The sequence below is a fragment of the Myxocyprinus asiaticus genome, chromosome 36 (assembly GCF_019703515.2).
Source record: "Myxocyprinus asiaticus isolate MX2 ecotype Aquarium Trade chromosome 36, UBuf_Myxa_2, whole genome shotgun sequence".
Lineage (NCBI taxonomy): Eukaryota > Metazoa > Chordata > Actinopteri > Cypriniformes > Catostomidae > Myxocyprinus > Myxocyprinus asiaticus.
The window spans coordinates 22805707-22822954 of record NC_059379.1 but is presented as its reverse complement, the minus strand read 5'-3'; the positions used below and the strand labels follow the sequence as shown (position 1 = coordinate 22822954).

At 38.3% G+C, this 17248-nt stretch overlaps 2 protein-coding genes across 4 annotated transcripts; both read left to right on the top strand.

The window, feature by feature from the left end:
* The first annotated feature begins 61 nt into the window (after window positions 1–61).
* Window positions 62–11812, top strand: aco2 (aconitase 2, mitochondrial). 2 transcript variants are annotated; one of them, XM_051674717.1, is made up of 17 exons: window positions 62–147; window positions 1683–1825; window positions 2826–3084; window positions 3290–3382; window positions 3551–3709; window positions 3810–3960; window positions 4070–4174; window positions 4267–4358; window positions 5794–5899; window positions 6013–6170; window positions 6319–6392; window positions 6854–6965; window positions 8435–8713; window positions 8800–8991; window positions 9097–9229; window positions 9323–9444; window positions 10393–11812. In XM_051674717.1, the coding sequence occupies exons 1-17, from the start codon at window positions 112–114 to the stop codon at window positions 10525–10527; spliced, it is 2349 nt and encodes a 782-aa protein (XP_051530677.1). In that variant the 5' UTR covers window positions 62–111; the 3' UTR covers window positions 10528–11812. The 2 variants fall into 2 exon arrangements, with proteins under 2 accessions (XP_051530677.1, XP_051530678.1); XM_051674718.1 differs by lacking the exon at window positions 62–147 and adding an exon at window positions 213–351.
* Window positions 11813–12880: 1068 nt separating this feature from the next.
* LOC127426978 (cold shock domain-containing protein C2-like) lies at window positions 12881–16153 on the top strand. Of its 2 annotated transcripts, XM_051674219.1 has the most exons (4): window positions 12881–13100; window positions 13855–14058; window positions 14947–15069; window positions 15228–16153. In XM_051674219.1, exons 2-4 carry the CDS (start codon window positions 13883–13885, stop codon window positions 15388–15390), a joined length of 462 nt encoding a protein of 153 aa, XP_051530179.1. In that variant the 5' UTR covers window positions 12881–13100; window positions 13855–13882; the 3' UTR covers window positions 15391–16153. The 2 variants fall into 2 exon arrangements, with proteins under 2 accessions (XP_051530179.1, XP_051530178.1); XM_051674218.1 differs by having other exon boundaries at window positions 12881–14058.
* The last annotated feature ends 1095 nt before the right edge of the window (window positions 16154–17248 follow it).

Genomic DNA, 17248 nt, shown 5'->3' with positions numbered 1-17248 from the left:
AGAAATACATGTAGATACAATCAGACCGAAACATTTCAACATCCTTCCAAGACAATGAGTTCTTAAACCCGCACGTGATTTCCTGGCGTCACATCTTTGTCAGTGAACAAAATGGCAACGTACTGCTTAACCGTCGCTCGGCTTCAGGTACACGAAAATTTACTTTTCAGATTGTCAGCATGTATGATTTTGATTAATTTCTATCGTTAGTGCCAGCCAGAGCTGTGTTTGTAATTTGGAGGCACACACATAAAGTTAATCGACTCTTTTCACTCTGAAAGCTGCCCGTGAAGTCTTCACAGGTCACGGTGCCCGAGGATGTCTGCAAAGAGCTACTGCGCCTAACGGATGGTGTATATTCTTTATTTATTGGGGTTTCATACAAGACAACAAAAGCACGGAGTCAGAAATGCGAGTTGCTGCTTTTATGATACACGTATTGTAGATTTTTCATGTCTGGGTTGGTTTTAGTCGCAAGGTGAACACAAGGTTGAAAGCATCGCAACGAGGATAACGGCGCTGACGATGTAGATCAACTAACAGGACAGCTACTTGTAAATGCCGCAGTGATTTATTTTAAACATCAAGCATTATATAGGTTTCTGAAATAGCATATCACAGTATCACACCCGAGGTTTGTTCATATTGACGAAAGTGAGCAGCTGTGATATTTTTCTATTATGAATTACACTGATAAACCGTGTTGATGTTTTTCTTCTTTTTCGATAAGTGAATCGTTGTCAAAGCTACATTTAAAGGTGCACTCAGTAATTTTTCCTTATTAAAAATTTTTACTTCTAAAGGAATGAATAGTAAGTTTGAAATATATGTATGAAATCATGAGTACTCACATGAGATGAAGACTCATATAAATAACCTCATAAAAGCTGTTTTATTCTACAAGGAGAGGGTCTCCTTATGGGGGCTGCCATGTTACAGTCACATGACCAGCCGAATACTACTCACTTAATATCAGTAACAGCCGTTATTGGACACTTTCACTCATTGATTAAATGGACCCTGATGTGTTTCCGTCTTATTTAGCAGCATAAATCTAGCAAACGTTTTTATTTTTTATTTTTTTATTTTTATTATTTAGAGTAAATTTATAACATTATACTTTGTATTATATTACGCTGGAATTAGTTTAAAAAAACAAGTTACCACAGATGCAGTGAGGTTTCTAATACAGCTTTCTGACAGACTATCGTAATCCATCACTTTAATTTTTTACTTCATTTTGAAAGTTGTGGAAATGTAATAGTGGTGTTTTTCTTTTTTTGTTGGAGTAAACGGGTAAGCAAAAATTATATTTGCATTGGTCTCCCATTCACCACTATCAAAGTTTACTCTGCAATCGATTACTTCTGCGTTCCAAAACCCAGAAGTGTTAAAAGGGTACATAAATCATGGCTGACTGTGAATGGTGATTTTCTCCAATAGCATCTGTAACTGAAAACTATTGATTTTGAATGATGCTGCATCCATGTCCCTAGGTGTCAATGCAAGTCCAAGATGACAAATTTAAAATCTTACTGTGTGCACCTTTAATGTAATACTGAAGATCCCGGGTTGATATTCTCTTAAACTATTTATTTACTCTATTTAACAATTTGTTACCATGTTATTTTTTTTTTTTGTGTTCCAGCAATTTGTAAAATTATTTTCTGTTTGTTTTTCAGCTTGCTCTGGGGCAGGGTGCCCGACGCCTACATGTGGCGGCAGCTCTCAACGCAAAGGCCAAAGTGTCCATGAGCCGGTTTGAGCCAAACTCTTACATCAACTATGACAGTCTTCGCTCAAGTATTGACATTGTCCGCAAAAGGTCAGAAGGCCTTACAGTATTTTACACTCTTTTTACGGTCTAAGTTTACTTGTTACTTTTACAGAAAAATAATTAATAATAATTTTTTTTCTACATTTACCTAGTGTTAAGAGAATATATATCCCCTTGTGCTTATTTCAAGTAAAGTCTTTGGTAAATATTAAGCCTAGAGGTCGATCGATAATTTTGGAAAAGGCAGAAAACCGATTAATTGGCTGATCGTTGTTGTTTTTTTATCAATTTATAGAATGTAAAAAAAAAAAAAGTCTTAGTAAGTCTTCCCTTACTATGATGGGCACAGACATAAAGGCTACAAGACTCCACAATAAATACAATCTTTAATGCAGTTTATTGTGCAACCAAAATCCCAATAATGACCAGAAAAAAATGGTAAAGAGTTGGTGTATAACGTGGGACTTTTAAATATTCAATTCAAAATGACCATGGACTCTTATTTTGAAATGGAGGCTTGGCTCCCTTACAATTATCTGTATTTACCATATTAAGCTTTATATAGCCTATATTCACCAGATGAAGGGATTTGTGTGTATATATTTTAACAGATAAAGTTTAAAGAGGAATAACATTATTATTATTCACAAGATATGAAGTTGGAGACACAATGTATGTGTTGAAGGGGCACATTTCCATAAAGTGAAATTTTTCGCTTCAATTTAGAACACGTGATTATGTAATCAAATTAACAAAATATGCATTTAAAGTGAGGATAAAAATATGGATGAATATTGTCAATGATAAAAGATTTAGATACAGCAAATCCCTACGAGGTGTCAGTGATTGGTTTTTATTTCACCTCTAAAGGCCGCTGTTATACTGTAGAATCCCCCAGTGCTGGCCACAGAGGAACAGAGAAATAAAAAAAACTATCGGCATAGATTTTTGCAGATAATTTCAAAATGCAACTATTGGTCTACCTCTATTGATCAAATCAATTTATATGTACTTAACATGTGAATTCTGTCTCCTTTGCGTCTACCAGACTCAATCGTCCACTCACCCTGTCAGAGAAGATTGTCTATGGCCATCTGGATGACCCCGCTGGACAGGAAATTGTTCGAGGTCGCACATACTTGCGTCTGCGTCCAGACCGAGTTGCTATGCAGGATGCAACAGCACAGATGGCCATGCTGCAGTTCATCAGCAGTGGACTTCCCAATGTAGCAGTGCCATCCACCATCCATTGTGACCATCTTATCGAGGCCCAGACTGGTGGAGTCCAAGATCTTCAAAGAGCAAAGGTGAAAAGGGCCATATATGTTGCATTATGAGCATCATAGTCAACATGTAAAACGAGACACAGAAAAAGCACAAGTAATGGTTCTGGATATTCCTGACTGATCAGTTAATTTCAAAATTGTGCTTGAAAGATGTTCTGCATATGCAAAAGTCAGTTTTACTAGTCAATGACAGAATGTTTGATTCCCTTCCCCTGCTGTGAACCAGGAAGTGAATCAAGAGGTTTACAGTTTCCTCGCTAGTGCTGGGGCTAAATACGGTGTTGGCTTTTGGAAACCTGGTTCTGGGATCATCCATCAGGTAAAAAGATACAGCATCCTTGACAGATTCTGTTATCTCCTTGAACTTTTTTTTTTTTTTTCTCCCTGTTATATTATGGTCAATGATTTTTTTTTTTTTTCATGTTGGAAATCTTCACAGTATGTTTTTATAGGCAAACCGTATAGATCCTGTTTGATGTTTTCTCAGATTATCTTGGAGAACTATGCATACCCTGGAGTCATGTTGATTGGTACAGACTCGCACACTCCTAATGGCGGTGGCCTGGGCTGCATCTGCATTGGAGTTGGTGGGGCTGATGCTGTTGATGTCATGGCAGGAATCCCCTGGGAACTGAAGTGTCCAAACGTGAGCTGCTAGTTTAATAATCAAGAACTGTCACATTTAATTTTACTCTTATATATGTCTGCAATTGTCAGGGTTTATTTACAGGTTATCGCTTTTCCAGGTCATTGGTGTGAAACTGACAGGCTCATTGTCTGGCTGGACCTCACCAAAAGATGTCATCCTTAAAGTGGCTGGTATTTTAACTGTGAAGGGTGGCACTGGTGCCATCGTGGAGTATCATGGCCCTGGTGTGGACTCTATCTCCTGCACAGGTAAAAACTAGCTTAGTAACTACCAATGTTTTTGTTCAGTCGGTGTGTTAGCAGTCCCTCAAACTTTCTAAACACTGAAGATTTGCATGTGTTTGGGATGTCTAATAAGGTATGGCCACCATCTGTAATATGGGTGCTGAAATTGGAGCTACCACCTCTGTGTTCCCTTACAACCACCGTATGAAAACATACTTGGAGAAAACTGGACGTAAAGGTAAGCAGCAGCGATTAGACTCTGATTAATTGATAGATTATTTAGCTATTTTTTTTTTAATGTTCTCATCCCACTTTTCCCTCGTTTGGCAGAAATTGCTGCTGCAGCAGATGAGAACCAAGACCTGCTGGTACCTGATTCTGGCTGTCATTACGACCAATTGATCGAGATCAATCTGAGTGAGGCAAGAGCATTTGAATTATGGTTTGGGTCTTTTTTTTTTTTTTTTATTATTTATTTTTTTTCACCCAATTTGGAATGCCCAATTCCCAGTGCGCTTTAAGTTCTCGTGGTCGCGTAGTGATTCGCGTCAATCCGGGTGGCGGAGGATGAATCCCAGTTGCCTCTGCATCTGAGACCATCAACCCGCGCATCTTATCATGTGGCTTGTTGAGCGTGTTGCCACGGAGACATAGCGTGTGTGGAGGCTTCACACCATCCACCGCGGCATCTGCGCTCAACTCACCATGCGCCCCACCGAGAATAAACCACATTATAGCGACCACGAGGAGGTTACCCATGTGACTCTACCCTCCCTAGCAGCCGGGCCAATTTGATTGCTTAGGAGACTTGGCTGGAGTCACTCAGCACACCCTGGGATTCGAACTAGCGAACTCCAGGGGTGGTAGCCAGCGTCTTTTACCACTGAGCTACCCAGGCCCCCTGGGTCTGGGTTTTGATACAGATTTCCCGATTCCGATCCACAAGCTTTCGATTTGGATTTCGATACATATGTGTATATTTTAGTTAAAATGTCTAATTTCCTTGAATATGAAAGAAACTCTCTCCCAGCTAATGCTGTTAATTATACAGGGGACATTCTAACTGTCTACATTATGCAAATATACATTTTACTATTTATTTTATTAGTTTTTCATCATTTTGGTTCACATTTTAGAATTTTGAAAATGAATAAATCCATGTATTCCATCAATATGTGATTATTATATTGCATGTATTATATTTTGTTACATGTTTGTTTAATTGCATAATTTGTACTAAGTATTTTACAAGTATTGACATTGATTTGTTAAAAACATGCTAAATCCTGGTACTGTCTCTTTAAGAAAACTGACAGTTCTGGAAAGAGCATCTGTAAATGATTGTTTTTTTTTTTTTTTTTTTTTTGGATAACAGCTGATGGTAAAGAACAAAGGGTATAAAAGAGACATTATTCAATGACAAATGGATTGCGAGGCTCTCGTCTTTGGACACAGAATGAGTCAAACCAAACTTTTACTCTCAACACGCAGTGAAAGGATCTCGCTGCTGGATACTTCACCACTATACTACACAATCATTTGAGAGTGAAATCTGAACATTTAACAGCCAGTGGGTTATCATAGATATTTTTAGTCACATAGTGCAAAATATGGTTGCAAATGCGAGCGATTTTCTTATTTTAATAGAGGGTTGTGCATAGAGTAAAAGATCAATCTTGGGATTTAAGAATTGAGATCATTCACATGAAGACCACGATGCATTGGCAAATCGAAATTTTTATCCAGTCCTAGTTACATTGTTTGTATCCTACAGTCAGGAGTAACTATGATGGAGTTAATGGGCTAAAATATTGCAAGTTCTCTAATGATTAATTATGTTTTTAAAATCCCTAATAGTTGAAGCCTCACATCAATGGTCCATTTACTCCTGACCTGGCCCATCCTGTTTCAGACATTGGCTCTGTCGCTGAGAAGAATGGCTGGCCCCTGGATGTTAAAGTTGGTCAGTGATTTAGTATCTTCCAAATTTATAGTCCATTATTTTATTTTTTAAGGTCGTTAGTCACTTCAGTGTTTCCTTCTAGTGATCATGCTCACACTACCTAAACATTTCAGGTCTGATTGGAAGCTGCACCAACTCCAGTTATGAAGATATGGGCAGAGCTGCCTCCTTGGCTAAACAGGCACTGGACAAAGGACTCAAGTGCAAAGCCCAATTCACAGTCACACCTGGGTCTGAGCAGATTCGTGCCACGATTGAGAGAGATGGCTATGTGAGTTGTTTAGCCTTGGGATTTCTGATTTGTTGAAATAACCAAGTTGAGAAAGATCTCATTGCTGATTTTATAGTAGATCATGCATCCAAAATATTTCTTCTGTCTGCTTTTGGCCTAAAAATGGAATATGTATCTTTGCCTTCAGGCTAAAGTCTTGAGGGATGTTGGTGGCGTTGTCCTGGCTAATGCCTGTGGGCCCTGTATTGGTCAGTGGGACAGGTAAAGTATTTGTCCTTTTTAATCCATAAGATTTGTGTGTTTGTCAACATGTATTCTGAGTTTGTGTGTGTGTGTGTGTGTGTGAGAGAGAGAGAGAGAGAGAGAGGGGAATGTTTAACAAAGTAATATGCAAAAGATAATGTACAGTCAGTGGGTAATTACAAAAATAAACTCCTGCTGACTGTACCTTATTCCATTACACAACTGTTTTCCAAATATATGCAAAATAAATGAATCAGCATATGAGTTGAAATTATTTTAAGTAAGAATGGGCCACAAAGGGAAACCATAGTCATGAGACTAGCACAGCTATGTTGGACATCGGTTGCCAATTGGGACACCGGTCAGTTATGCAGTTTATTTGATGGCAGAATGCTTTGATGAACCAATCAGAATCAAGTATTACAGAGAGCTGTGTAATAAACCATATAATATACAACCCAATAAAATCTTTTTTGCAGACGTGACGTTAAGAAGGGAGAGAAGAACACTATTGTCACATCATTCAACAGAAACTTCACCGCTAGAAATGACGCTAACCCGGCCACTCATGCTTTTGTCACCTCCCCAGAGGTACTTTACTCTTGACTATGTACAAATACAGTTGTGCTCAAAAGTTTGCATACCCTTGGAGAATTGGTAATGTATGTACCATTTTTAAAGAAAACATGAGTGAGCAGGCAAAACACATTTCTTTTATTTCTTATGGGATTCATATTCAACTGTAGGTTATAACAATGGCACAATCATAAAACAAAACATGGCAACAAAAAAAAAAATGAAATGACCCCTGTTCAAAAGTCTGCATACCCTTTTCTGCTGTAACCACTGGAGGGTCAACTTGGCCTTGTGCTTAGGGTCATTGTCGTGCTGGAAAGTCCAAGAGCATCCCATGCGCAGCTTTCGTGCAGAAGAATGCAAATTGTTTGTCAGTATTTTCTGATAACATGCTGCATTCATCTTGCCATCAATTTTCACAAGATTCCCCGTGCCTTTAGAGCTCACACACCCCTAAATCATCAGTGAGCCACCACCATGCTTCACAGTGTGGAAGCATCCCTCTCCAAACATAGCGCTTATGGTTGTGACCATAAAGCTCTATTTTGGTCTCGTTACTCCAAATTACAGTGTGCCAGAAGCTGTGAGGCGTGTCAAGGTGTTGTCGGGCATATTGTAACCGGGCTTTTTTGTGGCATTGGCACAGTAAAGGCTTCTTTCTGGCAACTCGACCATGCAGCTCATTTTTGTTCAAGTATCGTCATATTGTGCTCCTTGAAACAACCACACCATCTTTTTCCAGAGCAGCCTGTATTTCTCCTGAGGTTACCTGTGGGTTTTTCTTTGTATCCCGAACAAATCTTTTGGCAGTTGTGACTGAAATCTTTCTTGGTCTACCTGACCTTGATTTGGTATCAAGAGATCCCCAAATTTTCCACTACTTAAGTGATTGAACATTACTGACTGGCATTTTCAAGGCTTTGGATATCTTTTTATATCCTTTTTCATCTTTATAAAGTTCCATTACCTTGTTACGCAGGTCTTTTGACAGTTCTTTTCTGCTCCCCATGGCTCAGTATCTAGCCTGCTCAGTGCATCCACATGAAAGCTAACAAACTCATTGACTATTTATACACAGACACTAATTACAATTTAAAAAGCCACAGGTGTGGGAAATTAACCTTTAATTGCCGTTTAAACCTGTGTGTGTCACCTTGTGTGTCTGTAACAAGGCCAAATATTCAAGGGTATGTAAACTTTTGATCAGGGCCATTTGGGTGATTTTTCTGTTATCATTATGATTTGAAAAGGAGCCAAACAACTATGTGATAATGGCTTCATATGATCACTATCCTTAAATAAAATATTTTTTGCATGATCAGTCATATTTTCAAAATCAATGCCAAAATTTCACAATTTCTGCCAGGGTATGCAAACTTTTGAGCACAACTGTATGCCATACCCTCTCTGAATGTCGTTTCCAATTCTGTGCAATTTTGTAAAACCATGCCAGTGTACTTATGGTTTTCCTTTTTATCTTACAGATTGTCACAGCCCTTGCCATTGCAGGCACACTGAAGTTCAACCCTGAGACTGACTTCCTTACAGCACCTAATGGAGAGAAGTTTAAATTGTCACCACCCACAGGAGATGAGCTTCCTGCCCGTGACTTTGACCCGGGTCAAGACACCTACCAGCACCCACCAGCTGACGGGTCTGGCCTGAAAGTGGATGTTAACCCTCAGAGCAACCGCCTACAACTGCTGGAGCCCTTTGACAAATGGAATGGAAAAGACCTTGAGGACCTTCAAGTGCTTATCAAGGTATTCTGTAGGTCTTAGTCATGGATGTTTGTTGTTCTAGATTCCAGTCCAGTATTCATTATTCTGAATAATGTGCCTCTTGTCAGGTAAAAGGGAAGTGCACCACAGACCACATCAGTGCTGCTGGACCCTGGTTGAAGTTCCGTGGTCACCTCGATAACATTTCCAATAACATGCTTATTGGTGCCGTCAATATTGAGAATGATGCCGTCAATAAAATTCGTAACCATCTGACTGGAGAGTATGGTGGTGTGCCTGATGTTGCCCGTCATTACAAAGTAAGTGCTTGTCAAGCCCTCTGTCATTTCAAATGGCATGTTTTCTGGTTATTCAAAGCATTTACATTGTTGGTTTTTGAGTTGCTTGTAAAATCTCTCTTGCAGAAGCACAATGTTTCATGGGTAGTTGTGGGAGATGAGAACTATGGTGAAGGTTCCAGCAGAGAACACGCTGCTTTGGAGCCCAGACATTTAGGAGGAAGGGCCATTATTGTGAAGAGCTTTGCTAGAATCCATGGTAAGAGAATGCACACACCTTTGCCCCCCACTTAAAGCCAAGCATCATCTTTAGCAAATTTTTTTCCCCATTATCGATTATTTCTGTCAACAGAAACTAACTTGAAGAAACAGGGTCTGCTGCCTCTCACCTTCTCTGATCCTGCTGATTACGACAAAATCCGCCCAGATGATAAGATCTCCATCGTAGGTCTTCAGAGCTTTGCCCCTGGAAAGGTACGTTTATGTTAAACAGTCATTCTAGTTAATATGCTTTTTTCTTGGTCTGTCTGTGATCTCATGATTTAGACTATTCTATAAATACTCTTAGCAACAACAAAAAAAAACCTTCATTGTCAGTATTACAGACCCCCCAAGAAATCTCATTAGAAACCTAGAAGTCTTCTAAGTGCAAGTGTAGTCCTTGAACTGTTGACAGTTAATTTTTAGCAGATTTATGCTTTCAAAATGTTCAGTCTTCCTCTTCTGAACAGACCCGACTCTACAGATATTTCTCCAATCAGTTGCTCTCTAGAATGAGTCTGTCCCTTCCCCCTAATACCACCCACAATTGACTAGCAAATCCTGGTTCATGTAACTGTGAAATAGGGCTGCATGATATGGAGGAAAAATGCAATATGCTATATGGTAATCTTCATCAGAGTGCACGGAACATCAGAACCCCTATTGCCCATATAAACTGTTAAGGTTTGTTGGAATGAAAAAGGACCATCTATCTCAGAGATCACAAACATAGGGGGCCTATGTAGCTCAGCAAGTAAAGAAGCTGACAACCACACCTGGAGTCGCAAGTTCGAATCCAGGGCATGCCGAGTGACATTTTTGTTTATATTTTCGTGGGAGTTTGGAGCGAGCCTCTTCTGACAGCACGCGCATGAGAGCTCTTCATACGCTCTTTAGGACAGGAGCTGGTTTACGTCCGCAGTGATGCTTGGACTCTTAGTTCAACTGAACGACACACAAACCCGCCATTCATGGTGTTCATTTATACAGTATATTCGCTAACATTTCCCACATTTGGCCATTAATTTATTAATGTTATTTAATAATCGCAACAGGCCTACACTGCAGTTAAAGTGTGCTAAATGATGAATGCATTGTAATAAGGTAAAAACCCAAACGTCACCATTTTATGTAATTTGTTACATTACTGTGTTCCCTTAGCCACTGAATGCCGTTATCAAGCACATTGATGGAAGCACGGAAACAATTGAGTTAAACCACACCTTCAACGAGACCCAGATTGAATGGTTCCAGGCTGGCTCCGCACTCAACAGGATGAAAGAGATGCGGAAATGAGAGGGAATAGGTCTTAAATATATATTTGGGAGGGGGTTATGTATCAAGCAGGAAGATTGGTATGTATATGAAAGGTTTAAACACCCTCATGTAATAAGTCAATGCATTTTTAAAACTGTGTTGCATAGACAAGTCATTTCAGCACACAAACTTCTACAGGCTGTAGATTACATTGCAGAACAGATTAAAGGCATTACGTTAAGAAATGGGCTAAATTGCAGTGCTTGTAAATTTCAAGCTGGCTTTGTGTTAATTAAGGAATGGATAACTATGAACATTTTAGAAGGCTTTGGAAGGTACATACTTGTTATGGAGCAATTGAACTATATGTCTGGGTAACTGTTAGACATGATTATTTCTGACCTTTTTGCTCGTCATTTTACATTGAACTGTAATGAGAGCTTGTGAATTTGTGTCCTGTATTCAGCTCGAATGATAAATTGATATCTTGCATATTTTTTAAATTGATATTTTTAACAGAGCTTTTCAACTACTCATAATAATTGGTTTTGTTCTTCATGCAAGCTTGAAACTTGACCTGTTATTGTTCATGTAGGTATTTTTACTGTAAGTCAGGGTGACTTGTCTGCTAAATTTCCAAACTTGCAATGCACACCACCCAAAACTATCGAATGTGTCAAATGTGTACTGAGAGCACAACAGGTCAAGTCTTTAATGTTTTAAACTGAATGATTATTTATATAAAAAACAATCAAATTATCTCCTGTATTATCAAAAGTGTTTTGACTCATAGTTATCGAGAGATGGATCAGGAATCAGACTTTCAAGCTTGTGAGCACTTTTTCCTGTATATTTGAGTGCCCTTTTTTTGTAGGGTTGTATTTTTTTTCCTCACAGAGCTGTACCCATGTCAAATCGGTGATATCAGTCACTCTTATCAACAGACTAGCACTTGTTTTCAGAATACCAAGCAAAGTACAAGCTTTCAACATGTTTGTGGTTGTAATATGAACTTTTTGTCTTTGTTGTATGAATGCTAGACAATTCAGCTGTAACAATGAATACTGTGTTGTAACCCGGCATGCCTGGGTGTTTGCAGCTCTGTATGAATGATTAGTTCTGTGCTGCTTGTAACACACCGCAAATACACCTTTCTAAATAACTCCACTATTTTTATTTTTATTTATTTTTTGTTCTTGAGGAAAAAAAATGCTGATCAGTCACAGTGGGTTATAGAATAAAATAATTTCAGAATAGTTAATTGTATGGTTGCCTTCGAGTGTGTATGAGAATTATAGCAGGTTATGATGGCTTGATAACTGAATCTGATGTGTCCTTTGCCTTTTTTCACCAAAAGTCAATTTTGTTTATTTAAACAGTGGTAAAATTCTCATGAAACTTGTAAAGGAAATGTCCTGGTCGTATTTAAAGGCGCAATCAGTATTTTTTCCTCATTAAAAAAGTTTCACTCTTAAAGAGATTGTGATTTTGAAACATATGTATAAGATTATGAGCACTCACATGAGATGAAGACTCCAGTCATATAAGTGACCTTTATAAAAGCTGTTTTATTCTACATGGAGAGGGTACACACATGGGTGCTGCCATGTTAGATTCACATGACCAGCTACTACTCACTTAATCTCAGTATCAGACACTTTCACTCTTGGATTAATCATGGTTGACTGAATATTGAATTTCTAAAATGACACCTATAAGTAACAACGATTGATATTGAATGATGTTGCATCCACACCACAAGATGTCAGTGTAAGTCCAAGATGACAAAAATGTTGCTGATTGCTCTTTTAACCACAAATCAACTAAAAATTAAGCCTACATTTAGGACCATTAAGATTTGGTTTGCATTGTCAGATTGTTTTCAGGACACTCAAGCACATTGCACATGTATAAATACTTCAGAATTTAAATAATCTCTCATTGTTGACAATCTTTTTTGGCATTGCAGTAACTGAATTGGTGCTAAAGGAATCGGTGGATAAAATGTGCATGAAAAATAGGCTTTATTTTGTATATGCAAAATATAATTTCTCATTTGTTTCTTTTGAATTTTAAGTAAAATAGGACCAGGACATTTTCTTTACAGGTTTCGTGAGAATCACTCTCTTAGGCCCTGTATCCTGTAAATTATAGGTCTTGAAATAGAGTAGACTATTAACTTAATATAAAATAAAATATAAACCCAGGTCGACGTCACTGTTAGTGACGCATCAAACCAATAACGTTTCCATGACAATCAATAATGGCATATAATAATTTTCCACAAAAATGCACTCATTTGAATGATTATAATGTGAGCGTTCTGATTGGTTGCTGGATGTCGACGTCACAATTCTATCGTTCGCAGTGTAGACAGCGTTGATTATATTGGGGGCGTTCTTGTTTTGTCGCGTTGCGCACTGTGTAGATGGGGTGTCCCTCTCTTTCGTCTCGTAGCCTAATTTAATGGGTGCTTGAATCGAATATTTTAACCACGAATAGTAGTGTTCGGGCATTTCATATTGGATTGTAATGTAGCTATGTAGATATTTTTCCCCGCAGCGGTTGCGATATTTACCGAGAGTTTGGTATCCGCTATATCGTACAGTACGGTAAGATCTTGTTTCGACTGAATTTCATCGCTCGCTACCCGGTTATATTTCCACTGAATCCTTTTATATCCGTACATATTACATTTGATGGAGTATGCCTTGGCATGACTTTTATGATAACACATACTGTGTGCTATTAAATCTGAGAATTATTCAACGTTTGTCATAAAGGTTTATATTGCATTATTGAATGCAGGTTAAAACATAATAATAATATTAATATAATAAAAAATAATACACACACTCAGTTTAATCTCAATCTAAGTCAATAGGCTGATATGTAGTCTGCAGCGCCCGGATGTGTGGCCTCTCATAGATAACAGGGCAGAAGAACCACATGGTGCATTGGAAAACAATGAAAAGGGTGAAAAAGCCCAAGATATAAAATATGCATGGTCCTGATGCAGCAGATGCATGCAGAGAAGACAACATGCATCAAAATGTCTCTTCACTAGTAAAAGCCAGGGCCGTAGCTCGTGGGGTGAAAGGTGGTAATGATTCTAGGGGCCCACATGTCCAGGGGGGGACCCCACAACAAATTCTAAACTGTATTTTTTTAATAGGAAAGGGGCCCTGACCAAGATACAGTCAAAGGGCCCAGAATACCTTGCTAAGGCCCTGGTCAAAGCTGTTCAAATCAGGCAGCATGGACATTAGCAATAAACTGTTTAATATGTAAAATGCATAAACATAATATAGTACATTGTTGTCTTTATTTCTCACTGATTTACCCAATGAATTTTAAACCGCATAGGTCCTCTTCTCCAGTAAACCTCACGCTAATGGCTGATTCAGACAGCACCTCTACGTCTGATCCCCAGCAGCACTGCCCACAAACACCTGTCTCACTTTCATTACCTTTCCTGAGGGAGGGTACTAATGTGTTGGAGAGGAAACCGCCCAAGACAGGGGAGCCTCTCAGCCCACTGCCAACCAAGCGTACACGCACCTATTCAGCGTGAGTACCTGCAACAGCAAACAGTCCCGTCTTGACTGTGTTACTTTGCCAAGTTGACTGTGATTTTTGATTTTGTCTGACTTTATGGTAGTTGGTTAAAAAACGATGTTGCATGTATTGGTGTGTTACACTCCAAAAAATTAACTTTTATCATTGTCAGGTTTACGAATCCTCCCTTGTTCATATTACTAAAAAAAATCATGTAATCAAGTGAACTTAAATTGACAGAGTTGTTTCAATGCTTTCAAGCTGTACTTAATCTATTTTTGTTGGGACAACATGAATATTTTTTTGTTTGGTTAACTGAAACTGGGCAGGGGATTTCTAATTCCCAGCATACTTTGCATGGCACTTGATAGTGAGAGAAAATGTTAAAATTAAGTGTTATTTTATGTGTCATTGTGCAAGAATAATGTAAAGGAGGAGACTATTATTGGCGTTTTGGGGTTACCATCATGGTGAAGAGTGAAGCTTGAGCTTGTTTTGAGGACTGTTAAAAATGTTTTAAATTGCTTTGTTCATTGTGCATTGCTATACTAATCATAGCATAGTGGTTCCCATCACCATGCTAGCATGCACTATACTTGTTAGGTAGTCACGGAAATATATCTGAGTTAATTTAACATGTCTAATTTAGCTAGGTTTACTCAAAGCAATTAGTTTCCCTAATTGAGGTTTCCGTTATATTGAGATTACAGTTAATTTTAATTTAAGAAACCTCATTTTAAACACGTGAAGCCACTGTCCATGACTAAATCAACTTCAGTTAAGGAGCTGTTGTTTTTTTAGTGTACTTTAAATTAAAGATAAAGAGATTTTTGACTTTTTTTATTAATTGAAGCATCATGCTAGTTGATCCAAAACTTCTTTATCATGGTCTTTTGTCAGATCTGTGAGAGCCAAATCTGGACCTGTCTTCAAAGGCATTTGCAAAAACTTCTCAAGATCACAAGGTCATGGATTCATTCACCCCTCCCATGGAGGAGAGGACATATTTGTTCACATCTCAGAGTAAGTGAGAACATTCTTTGCATGATTAATACCAAAGTCAATCATTTTTTAAAACGTTATGGATTTCATTGGCATTCTTTATCAGCATCAACTAAAGTTAACTAACATCTTGTGTTGTATTATTTTGTTGAATTATGATCACAATTATCTTTTTCTAGTATTGAAGGTGAATATGTGCCAGTGGAGGGGGATGAGATGACCTACAAAGTGTGTCCTGTTCCTCCCAAGAACATAAAATTCCAAGCCGTTGATGTGGTCATCACCAACCTTAGTTCTGGAAGGAAGCATGAGACCTGGTCTGGGCAAGTTATCAGCTCCTAGCTCAGACTTTCAGTGTCCAGCAGAAGAAAAATGCCAGAGAGGGAGGGAGACATGAAGGAATGGGTTATGCAGAGCAAAAGAAAGATTAAAGGTTATGTAGTGCAAAAGAAATTTGCTCATGCAGGCGGATATAGAAGCTTAAAGTGGTGTCATGTATATGTAGGATAGGGATGGAATAGCAATTAGGGTTATGCAACTGTTGTTTTCTCTAGTGATGAAGTTGGTGAAAGGTCTGTTTGGAACAAGGTTTGGGATCTGATTCAACTGAGCTTTGATGTAGCATTGGCAGAATATGATATAACTGTGACAATTTTGAAACTGTAATATTTATTTTCTTTTATGTAAAGAGACTTTTGAGTTAATCGTGCAGTGTACTTTCAAGCAATTTAGGTTAAACTGATTTCATAATTTAAATTAATCCACAACAATGGAAACTAACATTTCTGAATTGCAATTGATAGGACTAGTATTAGTTTTCTGTTGGAAAGCTACAAATCCCAAAATGATGGTAATGAATTTTGTTGTCAAGAACAATGGTTATGATAATTCTAGTAAAACTTTGATCATTAATGCAGTGTTATTTTCAAAATTTCATAAACATTTAAACTCTTTTTAAGGTATGAACTTTTTCTCACAGCTGTAACAAATTATAGTAATTTTTTTACCTACTTATGAGACTTTCATTAAAAACAGGCCTCGTTTTGTTGTCCGTGACATATTTTAAAATAAATAGCTTCCATATTATGCAAATGAGTTCCATTAATCTGTGGTATTTTTGTATGTGTCTTTAAAGGTGAATGCAGAAGTCCTGAATTAAGAGGACAATAAATACAGGTGCATCTCAATAAATTAGAATGTCGTGGAAAAGTTCATTTATTTCAGTAATTCAACTCAAATTGTGAAACTCGTGTATTAAATAAATTCAGTGCACACAGACTGAAGTAGTTTAAGTCTTTGGTTCTTTTAATCGTGATGATTTTGGCTCACATTTAACAAAAACCCACCAATTCACTATCTCAAAAAATTAGAATACATCATAAGACCAATAAAAAAAACATTTTTAGTGAATTGTTGGCCTTCTGGAAAGTATGTTCATTTACTGTATATGTACTCAATACTTGGTAGGGGCTCCTTTTGCTTTAATTACTGCCTCAATTCGGCGTGGCATGGAGGTGATCAGTTTGTGGCACTGCTGAGGTGGTATGGAAGCCCAGGTTTCTTTGACAGTGGCCTTCAGCTCATCTGCATTTTTTGGTCTCTTGTTTCTCATTTTCCTCTTGACAATACCCCATAGATTCTCTATGGGGTTCAAGTCTGGTGAGTTTGCTGGCCAGTCAAGCACACCAACACCATGGTCATTTAACCAACTTTTGGTGCTTTTGGCAGTGTGGGCAGGTGCCAAATCCTGCTGGAAAATGAAATCAGCATCTTTAAAAAGCTGGTCAGCAGAAGGAAGCATGAAGTGCTCCAAAATGTCTTGGTAAAGGGGTGCAGTGACTTTGGTTTTCAAAAAATACAATGGACCAACACCAGCAGATGTCCACCCTTCCTCCAGACTCTAGGACCTTGGTTTCCAAATGAAATACAAAACTTGCTCTCATCTGAAAAGAGGACTTTGGACCACTGGGCAACAGTCCAGTTCTTCTTCTCCTCAGCCCAGGTAAGACGCCTCTGACGTTGTCTGTGGTTCAGGAGTGGCTTAACAAGAGGAATACGACAACTGTAGCCAAATTCCTTGACACGTCTGTGTGTGGTGGCTCTTGATCCCTTGACCCCAGCCTCAGTCCATTCCTTGTGAAGTTCACCCAAATTCCTGAATCGATTTTGCTTGACAATCCTCATAAGGCTGCGGTTCTCT

Bases quoted from the DNA above. Each gene is read 5' to 3' on its own strand.
- LOC127426978 (XM_051674218.1), top strand. From the start codon at position 13,781: ATGCATAAACATAATATAGTACATTGTTGTCTTTATTTCTCACTGATT. The intron at 14,059-14,946 runs GTGAGTACCTGC...GTCTTTTGTCAG, and splicing joins CGTACACGCACCTATTCAGC to ATCTGTGAGAGCCAAATCTG. The intron at 15,070-15,227 runs GTAAGTGAGAAC...ATCTTTTTCTAG, and splicing joins ATATTTGTTCACATCTCAGA to TATTGAAGGTGAATATGTGC.
- aco2 (XM_051674717.1), top strand. From the start codon at position 112: ATGGCAACGTACTGCTTAACCGTCGCTCGGCTTCAG. The intron at 3,383-3,550 runs GTAAAAAGATAC...ATGTTTTCTCAG, and splicing joins GTTCTGGGATCATCCATCAG to ATTATCTTGGAGAACTATGC. The intron at 6,393-6,853 runs GTAAAGTATTTG...TCTTTTTTGCAG, and splicing joins TGTATTGGTCAGTGGGACAG to ACGTGACGTTAAGAAGGGAG.